This window comes from Bos indicus x Bos taurus, chromosome 4 (genome assembly GCF_003369695.1).
Source record: "Bos indicus x Bos taurus breed Angus x Brahman F1 hybrid chromosome 4, Bos_hybrid_MaternalHap_v2.0, whole genome shotgun sequence".
NCBI classification, from domain to species: domain Eukaryota; kingdom Metazoa; phylum Chordata; class Mammalia; order Artiodactyla; family Bovidae; genus Bos; species Bos indicus x Bos taurus.
The window spans coordinates 24,684,968-24,704,707 of record NC_040079.1 but is presented as its reverse complement, the minus strand read 5'-3'; the positions used below and the strand labels follow the sequence as shown (position 1 = coordinate 24,704,707).

At 36.8% G+C, this 19,740-nt stretch overlaps 1 protein-coding gene across 3 annotated transcripts in view; it reads left to right on the top strand.

Moving 5' to 3' along the window:
- MKLN1 (muskelin 1) overlaps nt 1-19,740 on the top strand; it is a 380,366-nt gene that overhangs the window by 223,911 nt on the left and 136,715 nt on the right. For all 3 annotated transcript variants that reach the window (XM_027538967.1, XM_027538968.1, XM_027538969.1), the window contains 2 exons: nt 17,239-17,381; nt 19,080-19,168. In XM_027538967.1, coding sequence (XP_027394768.1) covers nt 17,239-17,381; nt 19,080-19,168 — 232 coding nt within the window. The remainder of the gene's footprint in view (nt 1-17,238; nt 17,382-19,079; nt 19,169-19,740) is intronic.

The following is a 19,740-nucleotide window of genomic DNA, read 5'->3' as shown; positions in this document are numbered from 1 at the left end:
AGCTTGTGGCTTCTACTGCACTTAAACTCAAGTTATTCTGTAAACATTTAATGTGATGTTAGTAAACTGAACTTTCACTCAGTGATTCAGTTAACTGCCTTTTAGAAAAAATAAACTTAACATAGTTTGTTATTTTACTAAAAAAGTGTACTTGGATGGTATTAGGACCATGAGCTAAATTGTTTCCTTGACAAATAGTGTCTGAAGTCATCTGAAGTAAAAAATAATCATTTTTCATTTATACACTTTCAGCATTAACACTTATTATGTCCATATCCTTGAGGAAATTAATGCTCTGATAGGTAAAGAAGGTGGATAAATAAAACTTAATTTTTAACTTTACTGTAGTTCTTGGAAACCTAGTCTCTATAATTATTTTTCCTTTTAATTGTTTTTTTACCGTTTACAAACCTTTTGGATCACGTCATGTTTTAAGTGTTTCATTGCAAAATATGCTATATTCAAAGGGAAAAAATATGCATACTTATACATAAAATTTAAAGAATAATAAAACAAATACTTGTTTATTCTTCAGCAGTCTTTAGAAATGGAAAACTACTGCAACCTTTGAAGCTTCCTGTGAGCACCATTTTGTATCTGTCCTCTAATCCCACTTCCATAATTATTATTTCATATTTGTTAACCATGGGCTTCACTGGTGGCTCAGACAGTAAAGTGTCTGCCTGCAATGCAGGAGACTCGGGTTCAATCCCTGGGTCAGGAAGATCCCCTGGAAAAGGAAATGGCAACCCACTCCAGCACTCTTGTCTGGAAAATTTCCATGGACTGAGGAGCCTGGTGGGCTACAGTCCATGGGGTCGCAAAGAGTCAGACACGATTGAGCGACTTCACTATTTGTTAACCATATTCTCACAGTATTATATATGTATATGTTTATAAATTCCTGTGATTTAAGTTTTGTCTGACTTTCAGTTCAGTTCAGTTCAGTTGCTCAGTCGTGTCCGACTCTTTGCAACCCCATGAACCGCAGCATGCCAGGGTTCAGTATGCCTCTCTGTCCATCACCAACTCCTGGAGTCCACCCAAACCCATGTCCATCGAGTCGGTGATGCCATCTAACCATCTCATCCTCTGTCGTCCCCTTCTCCTCCTGCCCTCAATCTTTCCCAGCATCAGAGTCTTTTCAAATGAGTCAGCTCTTCACATCAGGTGGCCAAAGTATTGGAGTTTCAGCTTCAACATCAGTCCTTCCAATGAACATTCAGGACTAATCTCCCTTAGGATGGACTGGTTGGATCTCCTTGCAGTCCAAGGGACTATCAAGAGTCTTCTCCAACACCACAGTTCAAAAGCATCAATTCTTCGGTGCTCCTCTTTCTTTACAGTCCAACTTTCACATCCATACATGACCACTGGAAAAATCATAACCTTGACTAGATGGACCTTTGTTGGCAAAGTAATGTCTCTGCTTTTGAATATGCTGTCTAGGTTGGTCATAACTTTCCTTCCAAGGAGTAAGTGTCTTTAAATTTCATGGCTGCAGTCACCAACTACAGTGATTTTGGAGCCCAGAAAAATAAAATCTAACACCGTTTCCACTGTTTCCCCATCTGTTTCCCATGAAGTGATGGGACCGGATGCCATGATCTTAGTTTTCTGAATGTTGAGCTTTAAGCCAACTTTTTCAGTTTCCTCTTTCACTTTCATCAAGAGGCTCTTTAGTTCTTCTTCACTTTCTGCCATAAGGGTGGGGTCATCTGCATAGCTGAGGTTATCGATATTTCTCCCGGCAATGTTGATTCTAGCTTGTGCTTCTTCCAGCCCAGTGTTTCTCATGATGTAGTCTGCATAGAAGTTAAATAAGCGGGGTGACAATATACAGCCTTGACGTACTCCTTTTCCTATTTGGAACCAGTCTGTTGTTCCATGTCCAGTTCTAACAGGTGCTTCCTGACCTGCATATAAGTTTCTCAAGAGGCAGGTCAGGTGGTCTGGCTTTGACTTTATGTAAATATAATAGAACTTGAATCCATTTATACATTTTCTGTGGCTTTTTGTTTGTTTGTTAAAGATTATGATATTAATGTTGCCGAGTATAATTGTAGTTTGTTAGTTTTGACTGACCTTCCCCAGTGGTGCTACTGGTAAAGAGCCTGCCTGCCAAAGCAGGAGACATAGGAGACATGGGTTCGATTTCTGGGTTGGGAAGATCCTCTGGAAGAGGGCATGGCAACCCACTCCAGTATTTTTGCCTGGAGAATCCCATGGACAGGGGGACCTGATGGGCTATAGTCCATAGGTTGCAAGGAGTCAAGACACAATCGAAGTGACTTAGCACACACAGTTTGAACTGTTTGGTATTCTAGTATATCAGTATGCAAAAATATATTTATCCATTTTTCAATTTGATAGGCTTTTGAGTTTTTATTGTTTTTGCTCTTAGGAACAGAGTAATATGAACATTCTTGTATGATTTTTCCTCATACACACATACAAGAGTTTCTTTAGGGTATATACCTTGGCATACAGTTGCTGGATCATAGAGGATATGTGTATTTAAGTTCTATCTGGTAATAGAAAAGTTTTTAGAAAATGGCTCTATAATTTGTACTCTGATTGGCAGTGTATGAAAGTTGTTACGACTTGTACTCTCCCCATCATTTCTATGACTGATTTTTAGATTTTGCCAGACTGGTGGATTGTTCATTGTAACTCAGAGTTAGGTTTCTGTGAGCCTCTTAATACTCTTGGTTACTGGATTTTTATCAGTCAGTCCATACATAATGTTGCTTTATATGCATTTCTGTTTAAAGTCATCTCACTTTGTGTATATGGTTTATTCATTTCATTGAACTCACAGCCAATAGCACTATAACTCTTGCCCAAATAAAGCTTATCTGACAAAGATATTTTCTCTATAAGGCACATCACTGCCTTCTTGTATTTAAAAACACCAGACAGCACTTCAGCACTACACTTGGGGACCATTTTAACAGTGAAACACCAACAGCACACACAAAAATATTTTAAAATGTGGCACTAAATAGACCATGAAAAAGACACTTGTATGAGAGCAAGTGTGTAGGGTCCTTTGTTTGACCTTAGCTCAGAGAGTGTGCATGCATGCTGGTCAGTCAATATGTATCCAGCTCTTTGCAACCCCATAGACTAGCCCACCCGGCTTGTCTGTCCATGGGATTGCATATGGCAACTTAAATTTTTTGCTGCTCTGTGCATGTCCAGGAATGACTGAGAATATTGATTTGATGTTACAAATAAATTTTAAAGAGTAGATGAATTTGCAAATACCAGATCCGTGAAAAGATAGGAACAACTGTACTGTAACCAGCAATTCATTTACCATATTTTAAACAGGTCTGAGATTAGAAAGAAAGGAAAACAGGACTCTGAAAAATCAAAAACAATGTGATGAGATTTTTAGGTTCTAATAGCCTTTTCTTAAGAATCCACTTTGCATTTAATGTTATTCTGTTTGGTTCATTGTTTCTTCAGGTTTCAGCAGCTGGAAGCAGCTTTGTGCATGGGGACCATAGCTATGAAAGACAGGCACATCGACAGCAAGTTGATACCTGGCAAAGTGTCATAAAAGGGAAGATAGAATAATCTAAGTAACATAGAAAACCAACAGTATCACATTTAGGAGGTCTTTAGTGCAAGAATACTCTGTATTTCATTTACCTCTAGGATAGTGTTTACAGTAAACTTTATACAGTGATGGATATATTCTTATAATCTGCACTGCATTGTATGGCAGTTGCTAACAGCAGATAGCTGTTGAGTATTTGAAATGAGTCTAGTAGAACTAAGGAATGCAGTTTTAAATTTTACTTAATTTTAATTAGTTTAGAATACATAGCCCCAGGTGGCTAGTGGCTATGTATTAGACTGCATAGATCTAAGGCATTGCTGTTATTAGGATATACTGTTTGATATATAGTGCTTGACTTTGTCAGTAAGATACTGTAATTATGTTTAGTATGTGCAGCTTACGTGGATACAGAAGTTAATGTGTAGTTATTTAGAAAAGGATGGGAAACAAACTCAAAGCCTCTCAACTACTCCTTTTTTAACCATAAAGAGGAAGGACTATGTGTATACATGGATGCTAGGATGTATGGCATGTTTTGAGAATGGCATCTCAGAGTGAATGAACTCTAAACACTTTTCTAAAGCTTGTGTTGGGCTATGAATGGGGTAGATAAAAATAGAAATATTTTCCTTGTAATGCATGTTAAGAATTTTTTTCAGGTGGCTACTCAGTTATTGTCAGGACATGAATACTTATTGTTTGGACATAACTACTTAATAAGTAGACTGTTGATGTTTCTTTTGACCTTAGAATCTGTATCAGTCATTCAATTGCTGTGTAACAAATTACCACAGAAGTTAGCAGTTAAAAACAAACAGTATTTCACCCTGTTACTGAGGGTCAGATTTTGGCTCAGGAGAAAAAAAGAGTACTTATCTACAAGGTAATGGTTGAATACATTTTTCATGGAGTATTGTCAGCCATTTAAATACAGTGAACTGGCTTCATACCAGTTGACTTGGAGGAATTTCCTCCATAAAATGAGAAAAGCATGATGCAGAGAAACATCTGTAATAGGATCCTACTATTGTTACCTGAATAACAACTCTCCCTCCTTCAACAATGTGTATGTATGTATATGTGTATATTTTTATTTGATACAGTGAGACCAGGTAAAGATATGAAAGGATACATATCTGGTTGTTGACATTGGTTATTTAAGAGAGGAGGAGATGAGAGAGGAAAGGGAGATAGAAGAACCATTTGAAAGAGTTATTCCCATGAAAAACAACATATATGATATTCAGAGTATGTAAAGTGTCTGTATAAGTGTGTACAACAGGGTTCAACTGAATCATCAAAATGGTGGTGGTTGTATCAGAATAATGGAATTTAGGAATTTTAATTTCTTTTAAATTTTGTTCTTATGCTTTTGTCCTGATTCTCATTTTCACCTTATAATTTATATAGTAAGAAAAAAATGAAAGCCATTTCCATTGTGGAAGGGAGCAAATATTTGGTGACCTAATGAGGAAAGCATTGCTGTCAATTTTGGATCATCTGTCTGTACTGGTAGAGAGTAAAATGTAGCATGAACGAAAACCCCATACATACTTTAAGATAGTAATTTCCTCCTTCTCCCATATCAGATATGTTTTATAGAAGTTACTAATACTGCCATGGAAAACATGTCTTTCAGGGTACTGGGGAATGCCCTAGGGTTGATTAAAATGTACAGGTGGTTATATATGTCTTGATAATTGTTTTAAGAAAGATTAAATCATAGTTTTTCTACTACAACTATAAGTTCTTTATGAGGTAGTTAAAATAAAAGTATGGTATTAGGTAATATTCTTTGCCTTCTGGGCCTGGAGAGAGAAGAGTTGAAAGTTTAACAAACTGTGGGCATTCTGCTTTTGAAGGTCAAGAAACTTCAGTGATTATTTAATACAGTTGGGGTGTGTGTGTGTTATAGCTTTTGCAATATGCTCCTGTTATTCTTTCTGTTTGGTGAACCATAACAATATTATGGGAATAAGAGTTTTGTAAAGTGAGGAATAAACAGAAAATATATGTATTTCTATGTAATTTCTATCTGTGGAACCAGGGTGCCAGCAAATTTATGAAGTTTCTTTATGGTATTTTGCCCTAGTTTGTGAAAAGAACATTGTATGTGTTCAATAATACAGTTTTGTTTAATATAATTTACATATAGTGAAATGCATGAACCTTAAGTGCATAGTATTCATTTTGAAAAATGCACACATTAATTTATATGCTTATCAAGATGTCAAGCATTTTCATTACGTCAGAAAGATTCTTTCTGTCCCTTACCAGTGAATCCTTCAGTCTCCCACCCTTTACCCAGAGGCAAGAGGATTTCTTTTGCCACAGATTAGTTTTGCCTGTACTAAAATTTAATAGAAATGGAGTCAGAGTGTATGCACACTCTTTTGTATATGACTTTTTATACTTCAAATTTTGAGGTGGGGGGTTGCTATCCACTTACGTGCATCAGTATTTCATTTCTTTTCATTAACAGAATACCATTTTTTTCTATGGATATACCACATTTTGTTTATCTTTTTTCCTATTTATGGATATTTGTTACATTTAAGTTTTTGGTGATTGTGAAGAAAGCTTATATAATATTCTTTTATAAGATTTTTAAAATGATACATATTTTCAATTATTTGAGATAAATGTTTGGAGGTAAAGTTGCTACATCATAAGGTAGAGAGATACAGTTGATCCTTGAACAGTGCAAAGAGGTGGCAACTTCTCTTCAGTTGAAAATTTGCATGTTAACTTCTGACTCCCCCAAAACATTACTCATAGCCTACTGTTGGTCCAAAACCTTATTGATAACATAGTCAATTAACAGGTATTTTGTGTGTTATAGGTATTATTTATTAATACTGTATCTTACAATAAAGTAAGCTAGAGAAAAGAAAATGTTATTAAGAAAATCATAAGGAATGTACAGTACTTTTACTGTACTATGTTTATTGATATCATAAGTTTATGCTGTGTACAAGATGAATGGTCTGTCCATACCAACACCAGTATTTTCTCACATGATACAAAACTCTGTAGATGTATTACCAATACTAGAGACCAAAAATGAAAAGATAAAATGTGAAAAAGAAATTTGTATATATTTACAGGTATAACCATTCATTGATAAATGAAGAAGCAGGAAAATGATTGCTTTATGGTTCGGTTCAGTTCAGTTCAGTTGCTCAGTTGTGTCCGACTCTTTGTGACCTCATGAATCGCAGCATGCCAGGCCTCCCTGTCCATCGGGACACCTATGGCATGCACCCAAACTCACGTGCATCGAGTCGGTGATGCCATCCAGCCATCTTCTCCTCTGTCGTCCCCTTCTCCTCCTGCCTCCAGTCCCTCCCAGCATCAGGGTCTTTTCCAATGAGTCAACTCTTGGCATGAGGTGGCCAAAGTATTGGAGTTTCAGCCTCAACATCAGTCCTTCCAATGAACACCCAGGACTGATCTCCTTCAGGATGGACTGGTTGGATCTCCTTGCAGTCCAAGGGACTCTCAAGAGTCTTCTCCAACACCACAGTTTAAAAGCATCAATTCTTCTGTAGTATTGTAATTGATACAGTTGCTTCACAGTACCTTACCCTATATACTTATGATGAGGATACCATAAAATATTTATGGTATATTTTATTGCAGTCGTACTCATAATACAGTATTTAAAACATTATTAACATTGTCTCGAAAGCCTCTTACCTGTATGATAAGTCGATATGTAATTTTTCCAATTACTAATGAGAGAGGGGGCATACTGTATGATACTGTTGATATCAAATTATCAAATAATGATAATTATTTGAAAATAAAGTTGCAAAACAGTAAGAAAACTAACCTTATTAATTTTATATAAAATATTAGTCACCTTATGCCTATGTAAGGATTGGCTATCCATTTCAGTACAAGTCTTGTACAGAAGTCAGAAGTGTCCTATACAATAAATACTTAGGCAAGGATGATCACACAAAAATGGTTTCATATAGTTCTTGCTGGACAGTTACTAAATGTTCACACAATGATACACACATACACAGCAGAGAGGTTTATCAGTTGTATGGCATGATGATTACTTACTGCTCATTAAGTGGACATGGGTCATCATAAAGTTCTTGGTTCTTGTCATCTTCATGTTGAGTAGGCTGAGGAGGAGGAGGAAGATGAGGGGTTGGTGTTACTGTCTCAGGAGTGGCCTCAGTGGAAGACGGAGAGGAGTTGCCAGGAGAGGCAGGCACACTTGGTGTAACTGTGCATGAATACCTGGTAACTTCTGACTTTTTTGCTTTTTCATTACTGTAGAAATGTTTTTATACAGTAGCAATCCTTCTTCCATTGTTTGCTTTAGTTTTAGTGCCCCTGTCATGAAAGAGTCCATGCCGTAAAAGAAGTCAAAAGCAGTCTTGAATAATTGGAACCCTTCTTTCTGTCAGATCGTCTATTGTCAGTTTGTTTTCTGGCACAGCTTCTTCTGGTGTTTTCTTCCTCATCGTCTGGCTCTAGTTTGGAAACACTTATCTCCATCAAGTTATCTTCTTTTAATTCCTCTGGTTTGATGTCTGTTAGCTCTTGAATTTCTCTAAGGTCTGTATTTTGAAACCCTTCATCCCTCACCTTTTTTTTGATATCAACTCTCTTTCAAGATTTCCTTGATTGGCTCTGTTATAAATCCTGTGACATCATATGTGAAATCTGGACACAGTTTTCACCAGCAGGCATTTATTGTTTTGGGCTTAAAGTCTTTCACAGCTTTTTCTACAATAACCATGGCATCTTCAGTGGTGAAATTCTTCCAGATGTCCATGATGTTCTATCAGGGTTTTCTTCCTTAGCATTGACAATCTTTCCCGTGGAGTATGAGCCTTAAAGATCTTTATGACTCCTGATCTAGAGGCTGAATTAGAGACACTGTATTTAGGGGCAAAGAGTCGGACACGACTGAGCGACTGAACTGAACTGAACTGAGACCACTTTGATGGAGAAGGCAATGGCAACCCACTCCAGTACTCTTGCCTGGAAAATCCCACGGGCATAGGAGCCTGGTAGGCTGCAGTCCATGGGGTTGCACAGAATCGGACACGACTGAAGTGACTTAGCAGCAGCAGCAGCAGACCACTTTGACACCTTTGATGTTGCAGTCACAGAGTTCTGGGTAGCCGGGGGTATTGTCCAATATGAAAGGAACTTTAAAAGGTAGTTTCTTACTGGCAGAACAGTTCCTGTATCAAGGACAAAGCATCAGTGGAGCCAATCCAGAAAAAGGGTTTTTACCCAAGCCTTTTTATTGTACAACCAAAAGACTGGCAGCTAGTGTTTATCTTTTCCCTTCAAGGCTTGGGGTTAGCAGCATTATAGATAAAGACAGTCCTGATCATAATCCCGACTGCATTTACACAAAACAGTAGAGTTAGCTTACCCTTCCTGCTTGCAGGGCCACTAAAGATGGACAGGTCATAGTGAAGAGTTGTGACAAAATGCAGTCCACTGGAGGAGGATGACAACCCACTCCAGTATTCTATTGCGAGAACCCCATGAACAGTATGAAAAGGCAAAAAATATGACACGAAGATAAGGCCTGCAGGTTGGAGGTGTTCCATATGCTACTGGGGAAGAGTAGAGGGCGATTACTAATAGCTCCAGAAAGAATGAAGTGGCTGGACCAAAGCGGAAATGACGCTCAGTTGTGGATTAGCCTTCATAGTCAACAAAAGAGTCTGAAATGCTGTACCTGAGTGCAATCTCAAAAACAACAGAATGGTTTGTTTCTAAGACAAATCATTCAGCATCACAGTAATCCAAGTCTGTGCCCCAACCACTAATGCCAAAGAAGCTGAAGTTGACTGGATCTTTGAAGACCTATAAGACCTTCTAGAACTAATACACACACGAAAAGATGTCCTTTTCATCATAGAGGATTAGAATGCAAAAGTAGGAAGTCAGGAGATACCCAGAATAACAGGGAAGTTTGATCTTAGAATACAAAGTGAAGGAGGGCAAAGGCTAACCAACTTTTATCAAGAGAACATTCTGGTCATAGTAAACATGCTTTTCCAACAACCCTAGAAACCTCTCTACATGTGGACATCACCAGATGGTTAATACCGAAGTCAGATTGATTATTTGCTTTGCAGCCACAGGTGGAGAAGCTCTATACAGTCCACAAAAACAAGACCTGGAACTGACTGTGGCTCAGATCATGAGCTCCTTATTGCAAAACTCAGGCTTTAAATTGAAGAAAATAGAGACAACCACTAGACCATTCAGTTACAACCTAAAGCAAATTCCTTATGACTATATGGTAGAGGTGACAAGTAGGTTCAAGGGGTTAGGTCTGGTAGACAGAGTGCCTGAAGAACTGTGGATGAAGGTTCATAATATTGTACAAGAAGCAGTGACCAAAACTACCCCAAAGAAAAAGAAGTGGTTGTGTGACGAGACTTTACAAATAACTAAGGAAAGAAGTGTCTAAAACAACAGTCCCCTTCTGTCGACAGAGGATGAGTGGGGATGACAGAAGGGGACTGTTATTTTCAGTTCAGTTCAGTTCAACCGCTAGGTCATGTCCAACTCTTTGCAACCCCATGGACTGCAGCACACCAGGCCTCCCTGTCCATCATCAACTCCTGGAGCTTACTCATTCTAATGTCCATTGAGTCGATGATGCTATCCAACCATCTCATCCTCTGTCTTCCCCTTCTCCTCCTGCCTTCAATCTTTCCCAGCATCAGGGTCTTTTCCAGTGAGTCAGTTCTTTGCATCAGGTGGCCAAAGTATTGGAGTTTCAGCCTCAACATCAGTCCTTCCAATGAATATTCAGGGTTGATTTCCTTTAGGATTAACTGGTTGGATCTCCCTGCTGTCCAAGGGACTCTCAAGAGTCTTCTCCAACACCACAATTTTTCGGCACTCAGCTTTCTTTATAGTCCAACTCTCACATCCATACACGTCTACTGGAAAAACCATAGCTTTGACTAGACAGACCTTTGTTGGCAAAGTAATGTCTTTGCTTTTTAATATGCTGTCTATGTTGATCATAATTTTTCTCCCAAGGAGTAAGCATCTTTTAATTTCATGGCTGCAGTTACCATCTGCAGTGATTTTTTTGACCCCCCAAAAATAAAGTCTGTCATTTTCCCACTGTTTCTCCATCTGTTTGCCATGAAGTGATGGGACTTCATGAAGTGACTGTTGTTTTAGACACTGATTTATTACAGTGAGATTTACACAGATATATAATCTTGGACTTTTCTAGTGTCATTTCCATGCTGCCTATTTCTTTGTCAGTCCTTCCCATCAGAGTAAATGATATTTCAATTACCCTGTTATTCAGGTCAGAAACTAAATCACCACTGTTGCTACTTTCTCCCCTCCCTATACTTTGGCCACCTGATTCGAAGAACTAACTCATTTAAAAAGACCCTGATGCTAAGAAAGATTGAGGGTAGGAGGAGAAGGGGGCGTCAGAGAATGAGATGGTTGGCTGGCATCACTGACTCAATGGACATGAGTTTGAGCAAACTCCGGGAGATAGTGAAGGACAGGGAAGCCTGGCATGTGGCAGTCCATATGGTGGCGTAGAGTAGGACAGGACTGAGCAACTGAGCAATCCATCCCTATATCCAGCTATTACTTAATCCCTTTCATTCTTGCTCCAAAATATATGTCAAAACTGTCTAATCCTCTCTGTCTCCACACTGCCTGAGTTTAAATCTCCTTCATCTCTTCTTTTGTTGGAATTATTATAACTGTATGCAATTCATTGGCCATTTCCTCTGATCCATTTTCTACCAGATACACTGTGTGTGATGTTAATCATATCTTGGCTTTCCATTGTGCTTAATAGATTCTATGGCATTTATGATGTATGATATGGTAACTTCTCTTGGGTCTCAACATATACCATTCTCGACCTTGCTTACTAGGCTCCAATCATGCTGGCCTTTTAACAGTTTCCAGAACTCATTTTTCATAAGCCTTTTTGCCTGACTGGCTCTGTGTGGTAGGTGATTAGTGCTCCCCACTACCCTCGTGGTGGGGGGTGGGCGGGGGGGAGATATGTGCAACCTCAGAATGTAACCTTATTTCAAATAAAGGTTTTAGCAGATGTAATTAAGATAAGGGTCTCAAAGTGAGATCATCCTGGATTAGGTTGAGCCCTAAATCAAATGACAAGTGTTTTTATTAGACACAGAAAAGGAGAAAACAGAGGGACACAAGGAAGAAGGTCATGTGACAGTTGGAGACAGAGGTTGGAATTATGCTGCCACAAGCAAAGAACACCAGGAGCCACTAGATACTGGTAGAGGCAAAGGAGGATCTGCTCTTAGAGCCTTCGGAGGGAACATTGTCTTGCTAACATCTAGAGTTCAGACTGCTGGCCTTCAGAACTGTGAGAGAATACATTTCTGTTGTTTTAAACCACCAGGTTTGTGGTAATATGTTATGGCAGCCTGAGGACACTACGCTGTCTCATCCTTTAAGGCTCAGCTCCTGGGAGATACTTTAGATGACAGACCTATCTAAAGCTAAAGTAGTCTCCTTTTTTATCATCTTTATTTCTTATAAATTGTTAATATTCATATGATTTTAAATGATTTTATATATATATATTTTTTTATTTTTTATATTGAAAAATCACTATGGGCTGAAATTGTGAGCAGTTTTGAACATTAAATTTTTTTTTATTGTTTGCTTAATTCTATGCCTAAATTAAGAATCATGTAATAGATAGTTCTTTGATCCTTTATGAACCTAAGTTGCTTTGATAAAGAGATTGTGAGTCATTATGTTTTGTTTTAAAATTAATTTATTAATATATAATTTAAAGGTTGGTAACAGATTGTAAAATAGTTTTTCTCAAATGTTCATTCTCTATTTTTTTTTTTTACAGTTTCTGATACTAAATCTACAGCAGTTATTTCTTTAAATTAAAAGTAACAAATCTATTTAACTATGGGATAACACTGTTTAATAGTAACATATTCATCATTGAGGCCAAGAGTTTGAAAAATGAAGTTATAAAATTTATTAATAATGTGGTTAAACACTAAAATTTTTACCTGTAATGTATTTGTCAGATCACTGTGCTTTACTTCAGTTAGAGAATTTGCATTTTACTTATATAATTTTTAATAACAAAATCCTATTTGGTATAAATAAAATTATATATAGACAAATGCTTTCTATTGTATTTAGAACTGTTGTATATGGGGTGATGGATAGTATACAATAGATTATATTAATGTAAAGATCTGTTTTTACTACCTGACTAACCAATTGTCAGGGAAAACTGACTTCTAAACTTGAGAATTTAAAGAATGACCAAAGAGAGAAAGAAGGGGAAAAGGATGGGAGGAAGTGGAATTTCATGAGAAAGATAGAAATATGAATACTTTCGTACCTGGCTATGTAGTCTGTTCTCCAATATACAGCTGTATTCTTAAGAAACTCAATTAACCAAAAATCATGTTACCACACCTATTAATTTGATATGGATGAGAAGGATAATGATTTAAGACTAGCAAGCTCAATTTTCCTATGGCAATTTCTATAATCTTAATAGCTCCCTAGAATATAAACATTATATAAGCCTAAGCATTTGTGATTGTATAATGGTTAAATAAAGGTTCGACTGTGGGGTTAGTCAATCAGTAGGAATGCTTTTAGCATCAAATAACAGAAGGTCCTATAACAGTGGGTTAATAAAACAAATGAGTTTCTTCCCTATCACCATCCCTATCTGTTCCTGCCAGCACAAGAAAACTAGAGTTAGGCAGCTGCTGATGAAAGTTGAGTGTCCCACAGATGACTATTAGTAGATCTTTTCTTACTTGTTGCAAGGGGGTGGGGGGTCCAGTTCAGATGGTAAAGGAGTAACATTTGTTTCGAAAAGCAAAACTTATTCCACAGCTTCTACTTATATCTCATTGACCAGAATTTTGCCATGTATGTATTTTTGCCTGGAAGGTGGCTAGGAAGAATTGGATTGAGAATGGAAATTGGGTCAGCCAACCAGCAGTCTGACTGATTAAAAAAAATTTTTTTTAATGGCATCCCTGGTGGCTCAGATGGTAAAGCCTCTGCCTGCAATTGGGGAGACCCAGGTTCGATCCCAGGGTTGGGAAGATCCCCTGGAGAAGGAAATGGCAACCAACTCCAGTACTCTTGCCTGGAAAATTCCATGGACGGAGGAGCTGGTAGGCTACAGTCCATGGGGTCACAAAGAGTCGGACACGACTGAGCGACTTCACTTTTTTTCACTACAGTTGGTTTACAGCATTGTGTTAGTTTCATGTGTATAGCACAGTGATTTGGTTTACACATTTATATTTAATTCTTTTTCAGGTTCTTTTCCCTTATAGGTTATTATAAAGTGTAGAATTTAGTTCCCTGTGCTATACAGTAGATCCTTGTTGTTTGTATATTTTATATGTAGTAGTGTGTGTCTGCAAATCCCAGACTCCTAATTTATCTCTCCCCATTATTTCTTCTTTGGTAACCATAAGTTTGTTTTCTGTGTATGTGGATCTATTTCTGTTTTGTAAATAAGTTCATTTGAATTATTGTTTAAAGATTCCCCATGTAAGGGATATCATATGATATTTGTATTTCTCTGGCTTACTTATTATGATAATTTTCTAGGTCTATCCATGTTGATGGAAATGGCATTATTTCATTATTTATTATGGATATGTATTTCATTATCCATTCTTTGGATATTTCGTTATCCATTCTTTATCCACCCAATTGCCAGTGGACATTTAGGTTGCTTCCATGTCTTGGCTGTTTGTAAAGTGTGCTGCTGTGAACATTGAAGTGCATGTGTTTTTTCAAATTATAGTTTTCTACAGATGTGTGCCTAGGAGAGAAATTTCTAAATCATATGGTAATTCTATTTTTAGTTTTTGAAGGAACCTTCATAGTGTTCTCCATAGTGGTTGTACCCATTTACATTCCCACCACCATCATAGGAGGGCTCCTTTTTCTCCACACCCTCCCCAATAGACAGTAGACTTTTTGATGTTGATCATTCTGACTAGTGTGAGTGATACCTCATTATAGTTTTGATGTGCATTTCTCTAATAATTAGCAGTGTTGAGCATTTTTTCATGTGTTTGTTGGCCTTCTGTATGTCTTCTTTGGACAAATGTCTGTTTAAATCTTCTGCCCATTTTTTGTTTGGGTTGTTTGGTTTTTTGATATTGAGCTATGTGAACTGTTTATATATCTTGAAAATTAATCCCTTTTTAGTTGCATCGCTGTAAATATTTTCTCCTATTCTGTGGGTTGTCTTTTTGTTTTTGTTGGTAGTTTCCTTTGCTGTGCAGAGCTTTTAAGTTTAATTAGGTCCCATTTGTTTATTTTTGTTTTTATTTCCAGTACTTCAGGAGACAGATCCAAAGAGATAACTGCTGTGATTTATGTCAAAGAGTGTTCTGTGTTTTACTCTAGAAGTTTTATAGTATTTGGACTAACATTTTGATCTTTAATCCATTTTGAGTTTATTTTTGTGTATGATGTTAGAGAATGTTCTGATTTTGTCCTTTTGCATGTAGCTAATTGTCCTGTTTTCCCAGCACGATTTACTGAAAAGCTGTCTTTTTTCCATTGTATATTCTTGCCTCCTTTGCAGATAGACTGATTTTTAATCTAAACTCTATTTTTTAACTGTGTAACAATGACAAGTTACTTAGCCTTTCTAAGCCAAAATTTTTTTATCCTTAAAATGAGGATGAAGAGGATGATTATTGTTCTTAAAATACTACTCCTGTTCCTCCTGCTCCTATTAAAATGAGGTAAGTGAAAGTGTTAGTCGCTCAGTCATGTCCGACTCTTTGTGACCCCATGGACTGTATCCCGCTAGGCTCCTCTGTCCATGAAATTCTCCAGGCAACGATACCGAGTGAGTAACCATTCCCTTCTCCAGGGCATTTTTCTGACCCAGGGATCGAACCCAGGTTGCTTCCCTTGTGGCTTAGCTGGTAAAGAATCCACCTGCAATGTGGGAGACCTGGGTTCAATCCCTGGGTTGGGAAGATCACCTGGAGAAGGAAAAGGCTACCCACTCCAGTATTCTGGCCTGGAGAGTTCCATGAACTGTATATGTATAGTCCATGAGGTCACAAAGAGGCAGACACGACTGAGCAACTTTCACTTTCACTTCTGAATTGCAGACAGATACTTTATGTCTGAGCCACCGAGCTTTACTGTCTTTTCTCACCAAAATGAGACAAAATACATAAAAATCTGAGTAATCTGTAAGTTAAGGGAATTAATACTCACGAGATATTATTTCTGATTATATCATCATCTTTCATGTTACCACCAACTTCATTCTTTTATTTTATTGAGGTAAAAGTCACATAACAAAATTAACCATTTTTAAGTGTTCAAATACACAGTGTTGTACAACTGTCATTTCTACTTAGTTTTTTTCATTACCTTCTAAGAAAACCTGGTACCAGTTAAGCATTCTCTCCTTTCCCTGTAACCCAGCTCCCGGTGACTAATGATGCTGAACATCTTTTCATGTACCTGCTGGCCATTTGTTTATCTTCTTTGAACAAAGGGCTATTGAGGTCCTTTGCCCATTTTAAAATTAGGTTGTCTTTCTTTTTGTCATCGAGTTGTACAAATTCCTTATATATTCTCAATACTATGCCCTCATCAGATAAGTATCTGAAAGTATTTTCTCCCATTCTGTAGGTTGTCTTTTTACTTTTTTGGTAGTGCCATTTGATGCACAAAACTTTAATTTTGATAAAGACCAGTTTATTTTATATTCTGTTGCTAGCACTTTTGGAGTCATATCTCAGAATTCCATTGCCAAACCAGAGTCATAAAGATATACCCCTATTTTTGTCTAAGAGTTTTATAGTTTTATCTCTTACTTTTATGCCTTATATTTGATTGTAAAGGATCACGTTTGAATCATTTTGGTTACATTTTGAGTTAATTTTTGTGTTTGGTACAAAGTAAGACCATCCACTTAATTCTATTCTCCTTTATCATGAGTATTACCCATTATTACAAAGCATGAAGCCACTGCAACATAACAACTGAGTTGTCTAAATAGCTTTCCTCCCATGTATTTGATTATTAGTAATTTCCTTCTTAATTTTTATAATTGAAAACAGTCTGCATAACGTAAAATACGTTCCCTAAGTAACTGATCCCATTTTATTCTGTGTATAGTTAGAAAACTTGAGCTGCATCAGACATGTCTATGGTAGGTCTGAGTTTTTTCATTTATAAAATCGGCAGGGGTGACTGGTAAATCTTTTTTCTAGATTAAAATTTTATCACTGATTTTGAACATTGAATTTATTAGTGAAGTGTAGTCATTGAGAATATGTAATTGTTACTTTTGTATTCTAATTTGTTTGATTATTCATAGCCTATTTTATTAAATGCTATTCCTTGATTAGAAGTTATCTCACTAGTCCATTTTTCCCCTCCTTCATCTACATTGTTCAAAATAATGTAGTTTCCTGGGTGAAAGTGGTGATGTTATGGTAGCCTGATATCCTTTCACATTAAAAAAAAAAATCTATTGGTGTAGGATGGACAGGATGAACCTTATTCAGTCAGTTGTCCAAGATTTTAATTATTCAAATTGTCTAACCATTTGTTTTGAGTGGAGGAGGATATAATTTGGTTGTTCCTTTTTGTAGTACTTGATTCTGAAGCTTGAAAGGCCTGCTATAGTCCAGAATATCACATTTGGAAAATATGAGAAAACTCATGTCTGCAATTTGAAGAAATTTAAAGTCTTTGGTGGAATGAATGAAGAAAACATGACAGAGCTGTTGTCCAGGTGGGTTATGATTATGGGGAGGAAAGAGCTGTCTTCTCAATGTAGTCTTAGTTTAGTCTCTTTGTAGCTAAATCTTCATGCCTTGATATTTCTTACAAGGGAGAAAAGAATACTTCTACTATTTTATTTCTAGTGCCTTATTTTAATATTGTGGCTTGAGTCAACTTTTTTCCACCGAGATACTAATTAATATTGTTACCAAAGCAGAAAGAATAAAATTGGGGTTATTTTTCTACTTCTTATTCTTCAGTCTTATTTTTAAAATGGTAATGACTTCAGATATACTTTTGAGCTATAATTGATATCTTTGCTGTAATCCTTGCTATAAAAATATATAATCTGTTGAAAACATTAAGATTGATTGTCCTGAGAGCTTAGTATAAATTGGAGACTAAACAGAGTAAAATTATGGGATTGCACCTAGTGCAGAGCATACCTCTTGAAAAAGAAACGAAAAAATGAAAGTTGTCAGTCACTCAGTCATGTTCAACTCTTCGCAACCCCATGGACTATAGCCCACCAGGCTCCTCTCTGTCCATGGAATTCTTCAGGTAAGAATACCTGAAGTGAGTAGCCATTCCTTTCTCTGGGGATCTTTCCTACCCAGGGATCGAACCCAGGTCTCCTGCATATGCTTTACCAGCTGAGCCACCAGAAAGCCCCACCTCTTGGAAGGAACTCAGTAAATTTGAGTTTTGACAGCATAGACCACCAGGAGTAAATGTTAATTGGCCCTCTAGATGATGAAAAATGGGTTATAAAATGGAGCGGACAAATGAAGTCATGCAGTTTTAGAATATATTTGTGACATAGTGTGTCCCATTAGCACAGTATTTTATATAAGTATTATTACATCTAGAGTGCATTTGATTTAAGCCATGGAAGTATGTCAATTGAATATAAGGCAGCCTGAAAGTAAGTGACTTTTCCATAAATACTTGAATCAGTCCTAAGTTGTTTAAGTACAGAAATTATATTAATTTCTTTTTATATAGGATAAACTGGATGCTGTTAAACCAACAGAGTAAAATTGTCTTTGAAAATGTATTGAGCTATAAAAAGGAACATTGGCATCTCAGTCAGAATTTAATGACTTAATTCTTTGGCAAATTCGAATATCTGGCTCTGTTTAGGTTGTAAGATATGAGTATGAATTGTTTTTCAATTTTCTTACTGCTTGAATATTTTACATTGTATTCAGTACTTCCCTGGTGTCTCAGACGGTAAAGTGTCTGCCTACAATGCAGGAGACCTGGGTTCAATTCCTGGGTCAGGAAGATCTCCTGGAGAAGGAAATGGCAACCCACTCCGGTATTCTTGCCTGGAAAATCCCATCGACAGAGGAGCCTGGTAGGCTAGAGTCCATGGGGTCGCAAAGAGTCGGACACGACTGAGCAACTTCACTTTCTTTCTTTCTACACAAAGGACACTGGACCTTGTCACACATTTTCATGCACTGTAGTCACATTCTTTAACACTGAACGTTTTCATTAGCCCTCATTTAATTAAGAGACCACCATATAGTGCAGTTGATGTGAATGTACAAGCTGTGTCCTATATTCTCATGTTCAACTACTTCGTTATATTATTCCTTTCGTATTTGTCAAACCTTAAAATCTGGGTATGTTATTAATCTTTGTTTTAGTATGTTTACTAAATTATGAAATCAGATTTAATTACCTTATTTTTTTTCCACAGTGGCTTAAAGAATGATTATAACAAAGAAACATTTACCTTAAAGCATAAAATTGATGAACAGATGTTTCCATGTCGATTCATTAAAATAGGTAAGGCTTTTAGCATTCTGGAGTAGAAATAAATTCTTTATATCATTAATCAGCAAACACAGCCTGTGTGGGCCCAATCCTGTAGGTTCACTGTTTTTTTGTTTTTTTTTAAATAAAATTTTATGGCAACACTGCCATGCCAGTTTTTCACATAGTATCTCTCTGCTTTTGCACTACAATGGCAAAGTTGAGTAGTTGCAAAAACAGTATAGCCCACAAAGCCCAAAATGTTTACTGTTTGGCTGGCCCCTAGTTTATAAATCTGTATCTGAGTGACAGTTATTTCAAATAGAATCTTTTCTAAATACTTTATTATTTAATGAGATACAGTGATTTGAGAGCCTTGATTGTTTTATGGAAGGTTTATCAGTTCTAAAGTTGCATCATTCTAAAACCAAATACTGATGGATTCCTTAAGGCAGTGTATTATGGTTATTTTCTGTTTTTTTCTTTTGTATTTCCTTTTTGTGCATGTGGTAATGTTGGTCAAACACATAAAACTAATTTCATAACCCACTAATTAGTTTCAAAGTAATTCTTGAAAAATGCTATCTAAGGCATTTATCTTTTTA